Source organism: Phyllobates terribilis, unplaced genomic scaffold (assembly GCF_046119375.1).
Source record: "Phyllobates terribilis strain yellow unplaced genomic scaffold, ASM4611937v1 Scaffold_5__5_contigs__length_657084704, whole genome shotgun sequence".
NCBI lineage: Eukaryota > Metazoa > Chordata > Amphibia > Anura > Dendrobatidae > Phyllobates > Phyllobates terribilis.
Window position 1 is genome coordinate 41447002 of NW_027362765.1, and position 22339 is coordinate 41469340.

The 22339-nt window shown below is 40.4% G+C and overlaps 1 protein-coding gene across 1 annotated transcript; it reads left to right on the top strand.

The window, feature by feature from the left end:
* The first annotated feature begins 1172 nt into the window (after window positions 1-1172).
* Window positions 1173-10473, top strand: LOC141270654 (uncharacterized). Its single transcript, XM_073680742.1, has 6 exons — window positions 1173-1352; window positions 1482-1661; window positions 1744-1867; window positions 1951-2048; window positions 2247-2337; window positions 7554-10473. Exons 1-6 carry the CDS (start codon window positions 1173-1175, stop codon window positions 8486-8488), a joined length of 1608 nt encoding a protein of 535 aa, XP_073536843.1. The 3' UTR covers window positions 8489-10473.
* The last annotated feature ends 11866 nt before the right edge of the window (window positions 10474-22339 follow it).

Consider the following 22339-nt stretch of genomic DNA (forward strand, 5'->3'; position numbering starts at 1 on the left):
ATCGCTGTAATCGCGCCGACCCGAAGAATACAGTCGTCTAATCACTTATACTGCATGAGGAACGGCGTAAAAAATAAACTCTAGGGTTAGGGTTGAGCTAGGGTAAAGGTTGGGGTTGGGATTTTTTTCAAAAGTAAAGAAAAAAAAAAATTCTGACGATATGGCGACCAGTGTTGAGTGCAAGTGCTCGCTATTTGAGTTTGCATCGGGTGATCGGGTATGCACCGACTATCGGTGGTTCTCGAGTGACATGCTCGATTCTTCGCCCCATATGCTTTATGGCCAAAAAAATGTTGCATGGATTGCCTGCCATGCACGAGCGATCCCCTCATTTATTTTTGGGTGTCTAACAACAGCATGTCACTCGAGCACCCGATGCAAACTCAAGTAACAAGCAGTTGCGCTCAAGACTAATGACAGCTTATTGAATATGATGACCTAATGCTATCAAATTCTGTGTCGTACCTCTGGGTTCAAAATGTTCACTATACACCGTAATAAAATCCTTGAGGGGTCTAGTTTCCAAAATGGGGTCACTTGTGGGGGGTTTCCAGTATTTAGGTACATCAGGGGCTCTCCAAATGCGACATGGCGTCCGCTTGCAATTCCAGCCAATTTTGCGTTCAAAAAGTCACACAGTGCTTCTTCCCTTCTGAACTCTGCTGTGTGCCCAAACATTGTATTTTCCCCACATATGGGGTATCGGCGTACTCAGGAGAAATTGCACAAAAGTTTTTGGGGTCCATTTTCTCCTCTTACCCTTGCAAAAATAAAAATAAAAAATTGGGGTCTAAAGTAACATTTTTGTGAAAAAAGTTAAATGTTTATTTTTTTCTTCCACTTTCCAAAGATTTCTGTGAAGCACCTGAAGGGTTAATAAACTTCTTGAATGTGTCTTTGAGCACCTTATGGGGGTATCAGGCGATTCTGAATGTGTTACACTGGAAATCAGCTCTTTACAATGGATCTGTAGGCTTCATATCATTAGAAAAGTTCAACTGCACACAAACAACAAACTGTTCAACCAAAGAGACCCATGCAAAGCCGGGAAACCCTGCAAGTCAATTATAAAGTTCTCTAGTACAAAAGTAGTCATTTATCTGTAGCCATCAATCCCACTGCTAAGTATCCAAGTATCTCCAGTAATTGTATTATTACATGGAATCTTTAGCATGTTACATCGTCATCTTCCCCCCATTCAGGTCTCTATAATATCGGATCCTCTCAGTGGAGATCTTCTATATAAGAGAATTTTCCTGATTGACCAATCAAGGATGGATATGGACAGGGACAAGATGGCAGAGAGGATATTACACCTCACCCTAGAGATCCTCTTCCGGCTTACTGGAGAGGTGAGAGATTCTGATGACGTCACATTACATCATTCTTATCTATGGGAATAACAGATGGACAGAACTGGAGAGGTGAGGACTCTGGAAATGTCTGTAGTGAGATTTATTAATGTGTCTCTCTATAACCAGGATTACACAGTAGTGAAGAAGACCTCCAGTGAGCACTGTCAGGCCCCTGTGTCTGAGGGATGGGGAAGACCCCTGAGCCCAATCATGGGGCCTCCACCTCATCCCCTGGTACATGAGGACATCAATGACCAGAAGATCCTAGAACTCACCTACAAGATGATTGAGCTGCTGACTGGAGAGGTGACACTGCTGGGAATGCTGGGACATTATACAGTAATGCTATGAAAGGATCAGGGGATGATGGTATCATTGTATGTGTCAGGTTCCTATAAGATGTCAGGATGTCACCGTCTATTTCTCAATGGAGGAGTGGGAGTATTTAGAAGGACACAAAGATCTGTACAAGGACATCATGATGGAGGTTCCCCAGCCCCTCACATCAGCAGGTAATGGACAGGACTAAATATACACTGCCTATAATTATCTGTATGTAAAGAATGAATTCAGTCCCTGTATGTGTTTCCTCCAGTTCTATCCAGTAAGAGGACAACACCAGAGAGATGTCCCCGTCCTCTTCTTCCACAGGACTGTAAGCAAGAAAATTTCAATGTTCCTCAGGATCATCAGGTAGATGGAGAGAAGGTGTCATGAGATCTCCCCTTTGATGTGTAGACGGCTGTGAAGGTCTTGTGCTCAGTCTTGTTTTATCCACTAGTATTATATGTTTTATACTTGTGTAATGAGAACGTTGGAGATGGCAGGATTAGAGCTGATCATAGATGTGACTTCTCCATCTGTCTGTGACTTTTACAATATTTGTTTCAGGGTGAAGATCTGACCCATATTAATACTACAGAGACATATGTGATTGGTGATGAGTGGTGTAAAGAGGAGATTCCTAGATATGACTACCCAGGTGAGTAGTAACCAGTAAAGGCAGATTCTTCTCAGTCACCGGCTGATAAAAATGAAGTGATGATTATTTACACCTGACCAGGTATTCAACTAAACATTATATATGGATAAAAGTGTAATAGTGTGTGTAGAAATAAAACATTTTGTGTCCCGAGAGGATTTCAAAGGTCCAAGTAGCTTTGGACTCTGTTTTGTGAGATATTTCTTAACTACTTCTGGACCACCCATAGACTTTACACATCCTGGTGGTCTTGCTAATATTCTGCAGTGACATTCTAAAACATCAATGCAAAGGAGTGCAACTACATGTGATGGTGTAGCTGCAGGTGGCAGAGACAGCCTGAGTGACCATAGAAAAAGCAGAGATGGTTTATTACTGTCTGTGGCCTCTCTATCGCTGTATACACAGCGTTAAAGAAGTTCTGTGTACACATTAATAGGAAGCACTGATGGCGCTTCTTCTATAGGTAGAGGGTATGCGATCAATGTGTATAGGGAAGGAGCAGGAGCTGCTAGAGACAGCTCTGCTATAGAGCCAAGAGACTGTATTTTCCTTGTAACTGGGACTAATATTCCAGCCCCAGTTAGAAGGTAAATAAGATGAAAATAAAAATATTTCAATATTTATATGCCCCCCCAGAGGTCTTTACTGACCTTATGGGGGGCACAATTTGTAAAATAGATGAAAAATAAATTTATAAAAAAATGTAATTGTAAATCCAAATTGCCGTTACTAGCCTGTCCCCATAAATGTTAAAGGGAAGCGATCATAAGAAAATGACTTATTGTTGAAATCAGGTTTTTGTATATTAATTGTATTATAATTTTTTGGCAATGGTGTTTTTTTTACATATTCCGTATTAATAATAATAATAATAATAATAATAAAAAAAAATAACTCTTGCAATTTTCACATTGCCACTGGGGATTTTTTTAACTCTAACTTCTTGCTGTTTCAGGAAACAACACATGTACATTTGGCACAATGGTCAGATCTTGATTGTGATTGGTGGCAACAGAGTCCAAACCTTGCAGTTGTGGAATGTTTGCGTACAAGGAAGTCACATTTGTGAGAATACTGCCCTCTGTTAGGTAATTGGGGTCAAGCACCAGTAATTTGTTAATGAGCTGTGTAGTCTGTCAAATATGTTCATACTGAGAATACCCATTTTTGTAAGTGGAGTCCTACACAATGGGATAAGTTACTTGTTAGAGATCCGGTTACTGAAATAATGGCTTGGCCAAACTTCTGAAGCTTCGGCAGGCAGTAGATGCAAGTAAGGACTGGTTCCTTTTTAATGAGAAATGAGTGGTCTTGTTATTTGCGCTAGTTAATCATGGAATGATTTGTTGATCAGTTCAGTTTCTTATACAGTTGATATAGAAAGTCTAGACACACCTGTTAAAATGCCAGGTTTATGTCAAGAAGAAACATTTCTGAACTTTTTCCACCTTTTAATGCCAGACTGAGATAATTTCAGGTGGAAAAAGAAAAATAACTAAAATGATGTGGTTGCATAAATCTCCACAACTTTCAACTTTGTATTTATTACAGCATTCAGTCTTTTTGGGCAGAAGTCTATAAACATGGCACATGTAGAATTGGTAATCTTTGCCCACTCTTCCTTGCAAGAGTTCTCCAAATCTGCCAGATTGCGAGGGCATTTCCTGTGTACAGCACCCTCTTCAGGTCAACCTACAGACTTTTCACTGTCTTCAGGTCTGATCTCTGTCTGGGCCATTCCAAAACTTTGCTCTGCTTCTAGTGAATTCATTCTTTTGCTGATTTGGAGGTATGCTTAGGGTCGTTGTCGTGCTGAAAAGAGAAATTCATCTTCAGCTTTTTAGCAAAGGCCTGAAGGTTATGATGGAAAATTCACTGATATTTGGAACTGTTCATAATTCCCTCCACCTCAAGGAAAACATGACTTTCAGCTGCCAAAAACAGCCCCAAAGCATAATGCTGCCTCCGCCATGCACTACTCTGGGTATGGTGTTCTTTTGGTGATGCAAAGGGTTGGTTTTGCATCGCCAAACATACCTTTTGGATTTATGGCCAAAAAGTTTGACCCTGATCTCATCAGACCATAACACATTTTCCCAAATGCTTTTGACAGATAAGATGTAGGTTTTGTCAAAACCCAGCTGGGCCTGCATGTTTTTATTTATAAGAAAAGGCTTCCATTTTGTCATTTTACCCCACAAGCCAGATATATGAAGACTACGAGAGACACATGCAGTACACAACCAGTACTTGCCAGAAATTTCTGCAGCTCCATTAATGTTGCTGTCGGCTTCTTGGCAGACTCCCGTCCAATTTTCTTCTTGTCTTTTCATCTGGACATCCAGTTATAGTTAGTTTCACTGTTGTGCCAAATTTAAGCCACATCTTCATGACTGTATTCACAGGTTCAATTTTATATCTAATGCAGTAGAAACTTTTTGTACCATTTTTCTGACTGATGACTTTCAACAGTGAGATCCCCTTGCTGTGTTGTCAGCTGTTATGGACCATGGCTTATCTTGTAAAAATGTAACTAAGAAAATGTCAATAAAATCCCACAAGAACAGTGAAACTTTTCCATTGGATTAATCAGAATCACTGTAAATTATAGCTATTGTGCCCTGACTATGTAACATGAGTTTAAATGTAATTGGGGATATGGTTGTGTTCAGAATAAGCCAATTATAAGAGGGTATTTACATTTATGCAGCCACATTATTTTAATTTTGTTATCTTTATTTAATTTCTCAAAATGATTTCAGTTTGTTTCTCAAGTGAATTGTACAGGTTGTGGGCGACATTAAAGGTTGTTTTACAGGACGACAAACTTGACATTATAACAGGAGTGTATAGACTTTTTATATCAAAGACGTTTGTAAAATGTGTGGCCAGAGAGAATACGGTTGGCCTCAGACATGTAGTCACTTTTCTTTTGAATCCTAATTCCTCCTCCTTTTGTCTGTGGCTCTTATATTTATAACTTGGTTCTCGGATAGAGATGAGCATGTGGATCGTTCCATGCTAGTTAGATTGAAGTGATATTTGATGGGTTTCTGTAGCTCATGCATGTCCTACATAGTTAAAGAGAATGTTTCCACTGCTAAGCCCTTGTGTTGGAGATTGTTGAAATTGGACTTCAGCTTGATTTCTACACCATTTGGTGCTGGGTTTGTCTTGACAATATGATGGTTAATTGATTGCAAGGGCTTTGTTTTGTCTGCAATGGCAAAATGGTGTGTTAGGGTATATGCACACGGTCAGGAGCCGCCTGCGGCCCTGACGCTGCGGAATAGCCGTGCGGCTTCTGCCCTCATTTTATGCAAATGAGTGTCGTGATTTTCTTTTTTTTACATGTGGACTTTCCTCATTGATATTAATCTATGGGGAAAGTCCACTAGAGGACCCGCAAGAGAAATTTACATGCTGCGGGTCTGAAAGACGTGCCGCCTGTCAGTTTCCGCGGGTGATCCGCAGATGTACAGACACGCATAGTGTACATGGGATTTCTAGAAATCCCATCCACTATGCTGTAACATCTGGACGCTGCAGGTTTGACGCTGCATAGACAAGCCATAGCGGCTCCTGATCGTGGGCACGTACCCTTAAATTAATTTATTTACAAATACATTTCAATTCTACCTGGACTTTAAAGTTTAACTTTAGGTGCCGTATGGCAAAAAGACAAGCCTTTACATAGCAATGAAATATTGTTTTCTTTTAACTGGAAAGGTTGAACAATATTAATGTATTTTGTTCCTTTTGGTTGGAGATGGTAGTGCGAGTGTTGCGTTTTTTTCTTTTATACAATCTCCCTGTCCTGCAAAAAAACCCCGGCATTTGCTGAGCTTTAGAGCTTCTGATAACCGTCCTGCCGTGCACACAATCTTTCCAAGACTGAGCCCGAAGCCGGTACAATTGTGTGCAAGGGAGGGGGTAATGTGTTCTTGAGAACTTTTGGCAAACCATATATTACGTGTATAGTTGGATGCTCAATCTCCATAATTTTCACCAGATTTTTTTGGAAAGACTTTGAGCACGCCACCATACTCCAATATCTTGGCAGAAGCAATCTACATTTTGTCAATGGGATCCTTCTATAGAAGTTTGTATGTATTCCTATACAAAATTATCTGAATCCTGCTCTGCTTACGCACAACCTTATTAAGGACCACAATATATAATGTTACATGATAAATTGTGTTTGTCCTTAAATTCTCCTAATACTTGTTAGTCTTATTCTGCTGGATTATCTCTGTTATTTAACTCTTAATTCCTGGTCAACAAGATACTGGAATTGGTCCTTAACAAGAACTCTGGAATTAATCGTGTGAAAGTGAGGATTACTAACACTCAAAGGGGTGCAGTTGTTGACAGGGCTGTGGAGTTGGAGTCATGGAGTCGGTATAAAATGGACCGACTCCAACTCCTAAAATATGTAATAAATTGGGTACAGTAGTTCAATGCAGTTTGTGGGGAATATTTTTTTCATAAGAATTTGGGAAAGTTATGAAATGTCCTATAAATGTCTGTCCTATTCCTGATCTAAGGGTCTAGACTTTTAGCTGAGATGAATCTGTGCTACAGTAAATTTATCACTTAAAAATGAGCCATGTATGAGGGAGTCGGTGTCATGGAAATTTAGGAGTCGAAGGTTTGGCTTACCGACTCCACAGCCCTGGTTCTTGATGCTAACCATAAGAAATAGGTCCTGACTTTTTGAAATTGGGTTAAACAGGGGTGGAGGGCTTTTACTGTGGTCAGTGACAACTTGCTCAGCTTACCACTTATCGTTCAGCAAATAATGTTTATTTTATCCTATTTTCCAACAACCTACTTTTTTCACATCTTGGGAAATCACTTCAAAAAGTCTTCCACTTTCTCGAAAGTCATGACTTCTTCATCCATTACCTTACTGCTTCTCCGTTCTGCAGTAAAGTACATGCAATTGTCAAGGATTGTGTCAAACAGATGCCACCTAATATGACTGACTAAGAGTTTCCTTTATAATTCTCCTATGAATGTCTTAATGCACTGCAGTGGTGAGAGGTACAATGAACCTATGAAGATGCTGGCCTCAACACAGACAGTTGCCTGGTGGCCTAACATCTACTTGTTCTAATGTTAAAATGTGACCTATTTTGTCACCATTGTCTTAGTGCATAATAGCATCAGGTTATATTATTGGAAAAGTAATAAAGTTTTATTCTTAGCAGATGACTTTACTGGGAGATTAGAGGGACTTTTGACATCTTCAGATTTGAAATCGGAAGATCTTGGGGTCACGGAAGTTGCATATGAAGAACATTGCATTATACCAGCTATAGCCTCAGCCCTTCACAGCAAAGATTCCTCATCTAATCATTTTAATGATTTCGTATGTTCTAATTCATCACAGACTATTAAAAAAAACAAAAGTCACAGAACGGATGTTAAAAATCAAAGCTCTAACACAGTAAAGAAGATATTGTCATGTTCAGAACGTGGGAAATGTTTTAACCTGAATTCAGTTGTTGTTAGACTTCAAAGAAGTCAAACAGGAGAGAATCCATTTTCATGTTCAGAGCATGGGAAATATTTTAAACGTAACTTAACTCTTGATCCTTATGAAAGAACTCGGAAAATGGAGAAGCTTTATCCTTGTTCAGATTGTGGAAAATATTTTAGGCAAAAATCAAATCTTGTTAGACATGGGAGAACTCACACAGGGGAAAAGCCATATCTATGTCTAGAATGTGGGAAATGTTTTGCAAACAAATCAAATTTATTTGCTCATAAGAAAATTCACACAGGGGAGAAGCCATTTGCATGTTTAGAATGTGGGAAATGTTTTAAGCAGAAATCGGACCTTGTTACACATCAAAGACGTCACACAGGGGAAAAGCCATATTCATGTTCAGAATGTGGGAAATGTTTTAGGCTGAAGATATATCTCGTCACCCACAAAAGAACTCACACAGGGGAGAAGCCATATTCCTGTTTAGAGTGTGGGCATCATTTTAGTCAGTTGTCAAGTCTTGCTACACATAAGAGAACTCACACAGGAGAGAAGCCATTTTCATGTTCAGAATGTGGGAAATGTTTTAGGTATAGATCAAGTCTACGTATGCATAAGAAAAGGGAAGAAGAAAATTGTACAAAAAACCCTTAAATAGTTACATAACTACAAAAATGTAATAGAATGTGGATAATAAAAAATATCACATGTGCACTGAAAATTTTGTATTGATGTACAGGGGTCTCAAACTCGTCTAAGTATATGGGCCGCACATAGAAATAATGTGAATTTGAAGTGCCGCATTCTTTACAGGATGATATTAAATTTTTAATGATAGCATATTGTTTTTTCTATACAACTTTGGATCATTTCTTAAACATTTTTTTTTTTAATTTTATTTTATTCTTTTACATGGCATTCATTTTATGGGCTATGGTACAGTTTTATAGTTTTTACAAGTTTACAGTTTTCCAATTTTTATTTCCTTTTTGTGTTCCCTAATTGGCCACATAGTGATTTATTTTCTTGCAATTTGCACCATATAGTAATTTTGACCAACTTTTTATAGTAATGTCCCCATCTTGTAGTAGTTTCCCCATCTCGTGGTAATGTCCCCATCCTTGTCCTCATCTTGTAGTAATGTCCCCCATCTTGGTCCTCATCTTGTAGTAATGTCCCCCATCTTGGTCCTCATCTTTTAGTATTGTGCCCATCCTGGTCCTCATCTTGTAGTATTGTGCCCATCCTGGTCCCCATCTTGTACTTATGTGCCCATCCTGGCCCCCATTTTGTTGTAATGTGCCCATCCTGGTCCCCATCTTGTAGTAATGTGCCCATCTTGGTCACCATCTTATAGTAATGTGCCCATCTTGGTCCCCATCTTATAGTAATGTGCCCATCTTGGTCCCCATTTTGTAGTAATGTGCCCATCCCGGTCCCCTTCTTATAGTAATGTGCCCATCCCGGTCCCCATCTTATAGTAATGTGCCCATCTTGGTCCTCATTTTGTAGTAATGTGCCCATCCTCGTCCCCATCTTGTACTAATGTGCCCATCTTGTTCCCCATCTTGTAGTAATGTCCCCATCCTTGTCCGCATCTTGTAGTAATGTCCCCATCCTTGTCCGCATCTTGTAGTAATGTCCTCCATCTTGGTCCCCACCTTGTAGTAATGTCCTCCATCTTGTAGTACTGTGTCCATCCCGGTCCCCATCTTGTAGTAATGTGCCAATCCCGGTCCCCATCTTGTAGTAATGTGCCCATCCCGATCCCCAACTTTTAGTAATGTGCCCATCCCGGTCCCCATCTTGTAGTAATGTGACCATCCTTGTCCTTATCTTGTAGTAATGTCCTCCATCTTGGTCCCCATTTTGTAGTAATGTGCCCACTCCGGTCCTCATGTTGTAGTAATGTGCCCATCCCAATCCCCATCTTGTAGTAATGGCCTATGCTAGTACCTAACTTGTAGAACATTCAACTGAAAAGAATCACTGACTTTGGCGGCCGTCAGGACCAGGCTGCAATCATTACGGGGGCTCCGGTGCCTGCAGGCTGCATTAAGCAGCTTCAGGGGCTGCATGCAGCCCTCGGGCCGCGTGTTTGAGACCACTGGTCTACATTATTGGGACACCTACACATTACACTCACAAGAGCTTTTATACTGTCATAGTCAAGTTCTTTCACATTAAACTCATTCAATCATGCCTTTATGGTGCTTGCACTGGGGCAGTTATGTTGGTACAGAAAAGGGATTTTCCAAAACTGTTCCCAAAATGTTGGAAGCATACAATTGTCCAAAATGTCTTCTTATGCAAGGCCGACTCCTAAAAATCAACCCGATAACATTGTCCCTTTACTACATCTTTACAATTGGCACAATGTAGTGAAGAAGGTAACCTCATTCATCAAACCTACACTCCTCTATCAGACTGTCAGATCGAGAATCCTGATTCAACACTACAGATAACACGTTTCGACTGTTACAGAGTCAAGTGTTTGTGGCTTTTCAGCACTCCATCTGACATTTCACATTGTGCCTTGTGATGCAAGCCTGTGCATGTACAGTGCATTGTGAAAGTATTTGGCTCCCTTGAACTTTTCTACCTTTTGCCACATTTCTGGCTTCAAACATAGAGATACAAAAATTCTAATTTTTGGGGGAAGAATCAACAACAAGTGGGACACAATCGTGAAGTGGAACGAAATTTATTGGATATTTTAAACTTTTTTAACAAATTCAAAACTGAAAAGTGGGGCGTGCACTATTATTCGGCCCCTTTACTTTCAGTGCAGCAAACTCACTCCAGAAGTTCAGTGAGGCTCTCTGAATGATCCAATGTTGTCCTAAATGACTGGTAATGATAAATAGAATCCACCTGTGTGTAATCAGGTCTCGGTATAAATGCACCTGCTCTGTGATAGTCTCAGGGTTCTGTTTCAAGTGCAGAGAGCATCATGAAGACCAAGGAACACACCAGGCAGGTCCGAGATACAGTTGTGGCGAAGTTTAAAGCCGGATTTGGATACAAAAAGATTTCCCAAGTTTTAAACATCTCAATGAGCACTGTGCAAGCGATCATATTGAAATGGAAGGAGTATCAGACCACTGCAAATCTACCAAGACACGGCCGTCCCTCTAAACTTTCATCTCGAACAAGGAGAAGACTGATCACAGATGCTGCCAAAAGGCCCATGATCACTCTGGATGAACTGCAGAGATCTACTGCTGAGGTGGGGAGAGTCTGTCCATAGGACAACAATCAGTTGTACACTGCACAAATCTACCTTTACGGAAGAGTGGCAAGAAGAAAGCCATTTCTCAAAGATATCCATAAAAAGTCTCATTTGAAGTTTGCCACAAGCCACCTGGGAGACACACCAAACATGTGGAATAAGGAGCTCTGGTCAGATGAAACCAAAATCGAACTTTTTGGCCACAATGCAAAATGATATGTTTGGCGTAAAAGCTACACAGCTAATCACCCTCAAAACACCATCCCCACTGTTAAACATGGTGGTGGCAGCATCATGGTTTGGGCCTGCTTTTCTTCAGCAGGGACAGGGAAGATGGTTAAAATTGATGGGAAGATGGACGGAGCCAAATACAGGACCATTCTGGAAGAAAACCTGTTGGAGTCTGCAAAAGACCTGAGACTGGGACGGAGATTTATCTTCCAACAAGACAATGATCCCAAACATAAAGCAAAATCTACAATGGAATGGTTCAAAAATAAACGTATCCAGGTGTTAGAATGGCCAAGTCAACGTCCAGACCCGAATCCAATCGAGAATCTGTGGAAAGAGCTGAAAACTGCTGTTCACAAACGCCCTCCATCCAACCTCCATGAGCTCGAGCTGTTTTGCAAGGAAGAATGGGCAAGAATTTCAGCCTCTCGATGTGCAAAACTGATAGACATACCCCAAGCGACTTGCAGCTGTAATCGCAGCAAAATGTGGCGCTGCAAAGTATTAACTCAAGGGGGCCGAATAATATTGCACGCCCCACTTTTCAGTTTTTAATTTGTTAAAAAAGTTTAAAATATCCAATAAATTTCATTCCACTTCACGATTGTGTCCCACTTGTTGTTGATTCTTCCCAAAAAAATTAGAATTTTATATCTTTATGTTTGAAGCCAGAAATGTGGCAAAAGGCAGAAAAGTTCAAGGGGGCCAAATACTTTCACAATGCACTGTAGGTGCTTGGCCATGGAAACCCATGTCATGAAACTTCCGACGGGGCACAGCTTTTACCCCATGCCGGTTATGAAACTGCAGAGTCCAAATATCCGTTAGGATTGACTCAGTAAAGCGGTAGCAACTTTTATGCCCTCTGCTCCTCAGCCATTGGGAACTCAGCTGCATAACTTTATGTGGTCTACCACTTTGTAGCTGAGTTGCTGCGGTTCCTAAACGCTTTTACATTTCAACAGATACCACTCACAATTCATCATAGAATATTTAGTAGGGAAGAAATTTCAGGAACTGACTCGTTACAACAATAGTGTCTTATTTCAGTATCATTCTCAAATTCGGTGAACTCTTTAGAAGGACGAAAAAATTCACCGTAGAGGTGGTGTATTAAAGTACGCACCTTATGAACAAAAATTCACAGTACTTGCTGTACTATTTGCCCAAATTTAATAAAATATAACTTTTAATAAATAATTCATAAAATACAATAGACAAAAGAACATCCAAGTGATAACCACATGTGAGGGACTATAACTGTCCCTATAAAAATCTATCACTTCTCCCTGCCTGTCTGCGGAGGTTGGAACCCTGAATTCCTGCGCATATGGCGCCCCCGCTCCTCGGCGGCTGTCCCTTCTTGCCCTATTAGGCCCTCTTACTAGATAGGGACTGATATAAAGTGCTTGGTGCCGTATTATTAATAAAATACATGCACATAGCCAGTACGTCTACAATATGGCAAGGCGATAAGATATCTGACCGACCACAACAGATGTATCACAAGGTGCCATATATATAGATGAAAAAATAGTGAGCCGAAACGGCTGTAGATTTCAGGGACTGATATAATACTAAATGGACAAATCCCTAGTCTTACTCCTAATGTGTCACTACCTGCCAGTGGAGGTTGGCATCCTAATCCTTCGCCTTTGGCGCCCCCACTCCTTGGCGGCTCTCCCTTCTATCTCTGTCTCGCCCTAGTGGGAGAGGGAGAACCCGTGATTCTTGAATGCAAAAAAAAGGGGGCTCAATTTCACTTGCAATAAGTGCAATAAAACAATGGCAATTATCATGTGATACAGTATCTCGGTAACAATGAGGCTCACAATTTGAGCTCTGTAACATAAAAGGCTATTCCCATAATACATAGTAGACGAGGCCAAATATACTAGAATACCAAATGATATAGGGGTTACACAAGAGGATCAGATCATAAACACTCAAGACAATATAAGCTATGCACCCATGATCAACTCATCTCATGATATACAATAAACATCAGAGAATTATTTATGCTCCTCACAATATAGGAGCTATACACCTATAGTCAACTCATTCATGCTCCTTATGATGTAAGAGCTATACACCTGTAATCAGCTCAACGCGTTTCTCCTTTCTATGAGGTTCATCAGTAGTAAAACAACAGGTGATGTGATAGAGAAAAAAAAAAATATATAATGATAACTTATCTAGTCAGATGTCCTTAGATCAGGATCGCATAAATGAGAGGCAGTGCTCACTGAGATGGTCTCTCTTTAGAAGGACCATTCGGTCACAAATTTTAGCAGAGGCAGGATTTATTACTAGTCGCTTAGTTTTTTTTTTAACAACCCAGGCAATAGGATGGAATGAAAAACTTAGAATTCAGATATTAAGAGGTATGTCCCAATATTTTTCTCCATACAGAATATATCATACAGGGTTTGTTTTGTGTGTTTTTAAGTCTATACACTTTGTTTAATGGTTGCCATGATAACTTGTAATGGAGCGCACTTAACAAGCGTGCCAATATCCTGACGCAAGGGCCTGAGGAAGCATCGAACAACATAGAATGGCCATTTCCTTATTATGTATTTCCCCTGCTCTTCCATTGTGGATATAGTGAAATAAACAAGACTACAGGTAACCGGTGAGTGCCACCTCCTGTCTTTCTTTCTATGGAAGTCTATGTACTGCATCACTAAAATCAGTACTCAAGCACTCCTCTGTCAGCTTGTTTTCTGTCTGGAACTTTCGTTTGTGTATGTGTCTATCTCTTTTTATTCTTTGCATGTCAATATATTGTCTTAGAACCTATGCAATTACGGGGAGACCCAATTAGAATTTTACGTATAAATTGTGTAGGGAAAATTATGCTATGGATCCAAGACTGTATGAAATTTGTATGGCATTCATATAACATTACTTAGCCAGACTAAAGAGTCTTAAAAGGGTATTCTGAGAATTGAAAGCTGGGATAGACAATACGTACTATGCCCTGGAAAGGGGGGGGGGGGAGACTGCTGGGACTCGCAGCAATCCTGAGAATCGGGTTCAATATGACTTATGCAAAGGTGTGCATGCTTGACCTTCACTCTACTCATTCAGTATGTGGACTGCCTAAAAAAGCAGAGTAAAGCACTTGGTCATTTCCGGAAGTCCTGTTGAGCTAGTGCACCACTTTTTGCTCTGCAGTACCCCCTTCCTGGGATTGTTGAGATCTCCAGCAATTGGACCTCTAATACCTTATCTAGTGCATAATAGAAATCTTTCAATGTTGGGAATATCCCTTTATCTTTGAAAATCCATGTATGACATTGTCACCACTCTTTATTAAGAAATCATCATAAAATAGATTTGTTATTTCCATCCATAATGTAGTTAAAAGAAATCAGTCATCAGATTCATGCTGCCCGAACTATGGGTAGTATGCATCAGAGCCTGGCTTTGTGATTACTGCTAGGTATGTCTTACAGTTTGAAATGTGGGCTGGGGACTCTAAGGAGAGACCTGACTATTCTTGTGTGGTCCCTAGCTGGCTTCTCCCTTCCCTCTTCCAGTAGATTGACAGGTCTCTCCCATGTACAGTATGTACATACTAATCCTAAGCATTCCTCCAGCTGACTTCTAGTAGCGTTCTCCAGTTGATTGACAGGTCTTCACCATGTGTCTACATAGGAAGAGACCTGTCAATCAACTGGAGAGAGGCAGGGAGATGCTAGCCAGAGACCATACTGGACTAGTCAGGTCTCTCCCTGGATTCAACAACCAAGGGTTCACCTGTACCCTACAATATTATCGGTGTTGATTTTGCCTATTTGCATGTAATTTTGTGTTCTGCATTACCAATTCTTCACGAACATGGATTTTAAAGCACCACTTTTTCAGCGCTGGAGTGATGCTTTAAATGTAAGCCCCCTGCCCCCAATCATATACTCACCCTTCAGTGTCTTCCCCGTTTTTCTACACAGCTCCGGTCTCGCGGCCCATCTTGTGACAGTAGATTCTGACTGGCCGAAAGTCAGAAGCTACGTCACAAGCTCTCATTGCAAGTCTATGAGAGCCAGAATGATGCTCCCATAACTTGTATTGAAAAGTGACCTCCATGAAACACTGGAGCTGCAAGCAGGTCACTTTTTACCGGAGATCGACAGGAGCGGTGGCAAAAACATATGAAAACGCCGGAAGGTGAGTATCAGACAGGGGGCAGGGGAATTATATTTAAAGCGCCACTTCAGTGTTTTTTGTTTTTTTCATTGCACTGCTGCAGTGGTGCTTTAATAGTTGTGGTCAGCATTATTGACACTCCTGAATGTAAACTACACCATGTAAAACATTTGAAATAGTGCATAATATCCAACGGCTTGGATACAAATATGTTCATATGTTTGAAATAGAAAAGAACAATACATAAAAATAATAAAATAAAAACTTGACATGAAAAAGGAATAGAAAATGTCAGAAAACAACAAAATTGCTACAAAAACATCTTTCAAGATGGTGGACTCCAATAGCTGCGTCAACTATAACAGTGGGCACTATAAAAACAATGGGTGAAAATTATTTCATATAGCCAATACGAGAGAATTAGATGACACTGCATGAATGCAATTGACTTCATTAAAAGGAATCTGTCAGCAGGATCAACCCTCATAAGCCCTTAATATAATAACTTGATATCTGCGATCCAATGTCTTATTCCAGAGAAATACATTTTTTTCTTCATATGTAAATGAGCTATTAAAGATCTATGGGTGGAATATAGATCTCCCTGAGAATCTGCCTCCAAAGATTATTTTAAATGACGGGGCTGTTACCAGTGTGAGACATGTAATGACTGACAGAAACAAAAAATATTCCTCAACAGAATGAATTAAAGATCCCTCCATATAAGTAGATGTGAACCCATAGAGACTCAGAAGGAGCAAAACGATCCTATATATCTAAATGTATTAAAGTTTATTAAGCAGTATGAAATACATCAATACATAAAAGTAAGTAATGCTGCTTTTTTTTCTGTGATGTTTTTTAAATTTTGTCCTTTTCGGTGAGGTACCCTTTTAATAACCTACTGTATGTGATTATTGCTGATATTGTTTTTATGTTGTATTATAAAATGACTATTGTATAGTACTGCAGGGGTGGGAAACACCATCCCACACTACTTCAAAGCCTTTAAATCCCCCGACTGCCTTGTGCAGTAAGCTTATGTATCTGACCAGATGAAGAGATGTCCACTCTCGAAACGCATAGTCCAGATGATTCTGTATTCTTCAATAAAGGTGTTTCAACTACAACCGTGACTGTTTTAAGCAGCACAGCCACAGGATCCTTCAGTTTCTTCTTCACAATAAAGGATTGATTGCGTCCAGCATTGTTGTTCAGGATTCTTCAGTATCTCCTTCACAGTAAACGATTGATGGCATCCAGCGCTGCTGCTCAGTTTCAAAGAAAAGGACAACATCATACTAAACTGTGGTTCGTTAAAAGTTTGACTTCCTTGTCCCCGCTTATGATTGGTAGCTGTGATACTTTTTTTCTTCCCTGTTCCTTGTTTGAGTTGTCTGGCAAGACCAGAAATGCATTATCACCAAGTACAAGCAGTTTAATAGCTACACAACTTCTCCAAAGACCTTGGCATTTCAGTTTCCTTCGAAAGTTGGCTAGAAATGTGGCAGTGCAACCTTGAACATTTAGAGAACTTTGGACTGAGCTGGAGATATCTGAAGTGATGGTTTCAATCGGTGCCATATGCAGCACACTGAAATAAATCAGGGTCTCGTTTTGGAAAAAGGCCAAGGAGGACCGCGCAGCTTAAATAAAGGCATTAAAAAAGAGTGAACTTTGCCAAAGTTACATAAATAAACCACAATGGTGGGAAAATGGTTTCATCTGCCCAGAATAGGACAATCTGTGTTATGCTTATAGACGAAAAAAGCTAATGGAGAATATTGCCCCTTATCTACAACGATACATGGTTGGGTTCCATAATGTTGTGCTTGTGCTTTGCTGCCTATGGGACTGGAGACCATTAATGTGTTACAGGATCATTGAAATCAGAGGAGGTTATATTAACCAATCTTTAATCCCTTGTGAGGCCACATCTTGAATATCGGATCCAATTTTGGGCTCCACCTTCTAAACATGACATTAGAAAGCTAAAGTTAATTTAAAGGCCGGGAATTAGACTGGTAAAGGGATTTTTCCCTCCAGGGAAAACTTTCAGCAAGCAGTGCAGCTTGCTGAATACTAAAACTGTGTAATATACACTGTTAGGATTTGACCCTGATAGCCAGTTCAAGTGGTCATCAATGACTGCAAGTATTCGACTAGTTTCTCACCGCTTCTCTCAATGTTTTATCACAAATCGCATACTTCATTGCATGACGACTGCGCAATCCGGCTAACAGAGCTGTATCCTAACAGTCTGGACATAACACACGGTTTTATGTAATCTGCACTGTTTGATCAAAGTTTGCTCTGGGGTGCAAAACCCTCTTCAATGAGGTAGAAGGTCTCTCTTGTACCCGAAACACGGACATGTAAAGGGGGGCTGTGTGGTATCTGTTTTTTTTCATAGATACCACAAGTACCCATTCTAACCTATGGGGCTGCTCACATTTCTGATTTTCTACATGGACCGTGTGTCTGTGTAAACCACACAGAGACTTGTCCATTTTTTACCAGCAGCACGGATGACAATGGCCAATACATGTCTATGGGTCCATGTAAGGCACACTTTTGGCATCCGTGTACTGAACGTGTTTGCATTGCAAAGAATAGGAGAAATTTTGGAATTGATTTTTCTTAAGCCATACCGAAAAAAAATGGATGGCATATTGATCTAAAACACTGCTGACACCGGTACTGGTACTACAGACGTGGGAATGGGGCCTTATAATGAGATGTTAGAAAGTTGCGCTTATTTGGGTTAGAAAAAAAACACCTCAGAGGAGATCTCATTTACATGTATAAATACATGTGTGGTCAATCTAGAGGACTGGCACATGACTTATTCCTTCCAAGGACCTTATTAAGGACCAGGGGGCACTCATTATGGGTGGAGACTTCTACCTAGGTAAAGGATCTTTACTCTTTGCAGATAGAGTAGTCAGACTGAAGGAGGTTGCAAGAACAGATTAGCATTTAGAAAAGAGCTGGATGATTTTCTCATAACATATGGCATTGCAAGTCAATATTCTAGCTCTAAATAATGTAGAATTGATCAACAAAGGTTGAACTTGATGATTCTGTCTTTTTTTCAACCTATGAAGTTGTATCAGAGCACTTTAAAGAGAAATATGCTCCCATGTGAAAACTAGATTTGAGTAAAAAAAATGGATTGTAGAGCAGAATACTGACCCAAACCAAACATTAATGTATAAGGCTTATCTGATGTGGTGGATTTGCCAGCAGGGAGAGCAGCATGGACTGGACGTGTTGGCACAGTGGAGCTGGACTAACTAGATGGTGCAAAGTACAGCAAGGACCAGTAAACATGGATTTGCAGGATGGCACATAAATCAGTAGTGCAGGAATTGTTAGATGTACCAGAACAGGAGTAGCAAGTAGGCAGGCAGCCAAGTAACAATGTGACAGAGTTGAGGTTGCAGACAACACCATAATCAGAGATGAGTAGACATTCAAGCACACTGTTGTAGCACAGCTGGATGTGTGGATAGCACTCAGGAACAGCAGAGATGAGTAGACAATTAGGCACCTTGTAGTCGAGCAGGATGTTTGGATAGCTCACTCAGGAACAGCAGAGCTAGACTGACAATTATACACCTTGTAGCAGATCATTTAAAAAATAATTAAATAGAAACCTAGTATATCAATAGGAAAATGAGTATAAGACTGTTATACCCTTTGTAGCGCCAGTGTCCTTGCATGCCTACGCTCCCTCCCCCGGCAAGAACTCTGACTTACCGCCCTGGCCGCATCTCCTGCCTCTGCTCCCATTTCCAGGTTCTGTGTACGCCTGGCAAATCCCCTGGTAGCATGCTTAAAGAGACAGCGTGTACTCTCCTAAAGTGTCCCCAGCTAATAGCTGGAGGACACGACTTTAGGCACCTCCACCTGTTGGGAGGTGCCTGAGCATTGTTTGTGCAAAGTTAGTTTAAACTTGCCTGCCTGCTGTTAGGTCCCCTTGTCCACTTCGTCTGATCCTGTTTTGTTTAGCCTGTATCCCGCCTCCATACCTGACCTGTCTGCTATCCAGAAGACGCAGTGTCTGAACCCGTACCGGTAGCCATCTTGTCCTGCTTGGGACACACTATCTGAACCAGCATCTCTGACCCTTGGGGTCAGCTGCTACTGCTCCACACACTGCCCTAGAATGGTACGTGGCAGCTGCGTACCGCTCAAGCCTGACCTCCTCATCAGAGGCTCCAGTGAGTACCAGCTAGCTGCTCAGTTATGGGTAAGCCCAGCCCTTAGTGCACAATCCACAGGCGTTACACTCTTTCAATGCAATTATCAAAACAAATTGCTCCTGTTCATAATACAACTAACAAGTCAATTAATGTATTGAAAATATAATGCTTTAATAATTGCAAATTATCTGTCCAAATACCATAAAAATAATGCATAAAATGTAATGTATCTACTGCTGCCACTTGGTAAAGGTAGATAACTAAGCCTATAGTTATAGTCCAATAAGACCGGAATAACAACATTAAAAGTGTTCAAAGAATCAAGGTGATAGTCCAATAATGTAATGCACAGGTATGATGTGGCAAAGTGCATTTATAATGTTACAGGACAGAATAGAAATATAAAGATGAACTCCAACTCCTGCAATCCCACTACTTCTCCAAGTCTAAAGGGGAATGTTCCTCCTTGTGGATAATGCCAAGCTGGAAATTTATAGTTCAATTCCTGGAAATTTGAGTATGCAAATATACTTTTCAGAGGGGAAAAGGACTGGAACTCTATCGCCACCTAGTGGGGGATCAATATTGATCCTGTAAGGAGACGTGCCACTACTTCTCCAAACACTAGCGTAATGAAGTCCCTGAGGTAAAGACTGATACTCAAATACACTCAGGTCCTAGTGCTCACCTCTTTTGTTGTTGGCTTATGATTTATTTAGACCTATCGCTTCATTCTCCTAATGTTGGGCTTTATTATTTAACGGCCTTCAGCTCGATCTCGAGCCATGGCCACTTCATGGATGAATGATATGTAAGAAGATCAATCTTGTGGAAGCCTACATAGGTCCTTTACGGTATTCTCCGCCATTATCTTGATAGTATCAAGCCATCGAGTTGCTGGTCTTCCTCATCAACTTGTTCCTTCTATTCGTCCGACCATAATGTCCTTCTCGAGTGATCACTTTCTTTGTATGATGTGTCCAAAATAGGCAAGTCATAGTTTGGTGATCCTTGCTTCGAGTGACATGTCTGCCTTGATTTGTTCTAACATTGATTTGTTAGTTCTTCTTGCCATCCATGGTATTGATAACATTCTTCTCCAACACCACATTTCAAAGGCGTCAATTCTTCTTCTGTCTTGGTCTTATCTGTGTCTTTATTCTGCTCATTGTCCCTCATTCATGTAAATTTGATCTCAGGCGACATAAACTAAAACATTTTTTTACAAGCATTTGAATTTTTTTTCATCACTGAAAAAAAAGAAGATGCAATTTTGGTAATCTTACTCACTTGGAGAATCAGGTTTACAGGTCATTTTTACCAAATAATGTCATAAAAATAAAACTCAAAACAATGGTGGCTGCATTTCAATATATTTTGGTGCAATTTCTCATCTCCCTCACATCAGGGACATCTCTACCTACTGATGCCCACATCTCCGTTATTCCTAAGCCAGGCAAGAATCCAGCTCAATGTTCTAGTTACTGACCTATGTCTCTTAAATGTGTATTTAAAAATGTTTTCCAAAGCATTGGTTAACAGACGTCTCCCCTTTTTACAGAAAATCATCACCCTAGATTTGGTGGTGAACATTCCTAAGGCCACGGCCCCACTTGGTCGGGTTGGTTAGTATTTTTTCTCCGGAGTGGGAGCCAAAACCAGGTGAGGAACAATCAGAGAAAATGTATAATAGAAACAAGTCACCAATTCTGCATTTTTCACCCACTCCTGAGAAAAAATACTGACCAAATACTGATATGTGGGGCTGTGGCCTAATAGAAAAACAAGGACAGTACCAGTAGAGCCGTCAACCTCATCTGGAAAGCAAAGTTTAGGTAACCTATTTACACCTTTCTGATACCCTTGTTGACTGATACTGAAAAAGCTTTCTACAGGGATAGCTGACCTTATTTAACAGCAGTTTTTCTAAATATTGGCCTAGACCCTTCTACCTATTGTTTCCCTATAAAGTTGTAACATCCCTCTTTGTGACCAGAAACTAATGATATTCCCCATTGTGGGCCCATACATTAACAAGGTCCCTAATGTTGAGACCATATAGTTATATCCCCCTACATGGTCCCTATATAGTGATCTTGTCTCCCAATTCTTGCCTCATAAATTAATAATGTCCCCCCTTATGTAGCCCTCAGATAGTAATAATGTCCCCAAATTCTTGGACCTATAAATTAATAATGTCCCCTAATTCTGGCCTTGCCTTCGTAAAATATGTCCCTCTATGTGGCCACCCAAATAGTAATCATGTCACTGGATTCTGGCCCTTATGAGTTTTGCTCCTTAAGTGGCCCCATTATGCCCAGACAGTGCTTTACTTATATTATTTAAAAGAAATAACCCAATCATTCACCTGTCACTGTTACCATGCCAAGCGGCTCCGTCCTCTTCATTTTCCTGGCTGGCTCCCTGCTTCTTGATTGAGGAAGGTGGCATCAGGCAGGGAGTAATGAAGAAAACTGATGCTTTTGCTGTACATTGTTCTGTCCTGACGCACTTCCAGCCTTATTACCGTATATATTCAGAACAGTGTTTCTAAGTTTTGGAGCAAGGATTTGGGGACACACAGATATATCCATTACATTGTACTTTTCAAGACCTACATGGCCATGTAAAATATAAGTGAATAGATTTAGAACTAATTAATTTAATTCCAAATTTAACAAA

Bases quoted from the DNA above. Each gene is read 5' to 3' on its own strand.
- LOC141270654 (XM_073680742.1), top strand. From the start codon at position 1,173: ATGTTACATCGTCATCTTCCCCCCATTCAGGTCTCTATAATATCGGAT. The intron at 1,353-1,481 runs GTGAGAGATTCT...CTCTATAACCAG, and splicing joins TCTTCCGGCTTACTGGAGAG to GATTACACAGTAGTGAAGAA. The intron at 2,049-2,246 runs GTAGATGGAGAG...TATTTGTTTCAG, and splicing joins ATGTTCCTCAGGATCATCAG to GGTGAAGATCTGACCCATAT.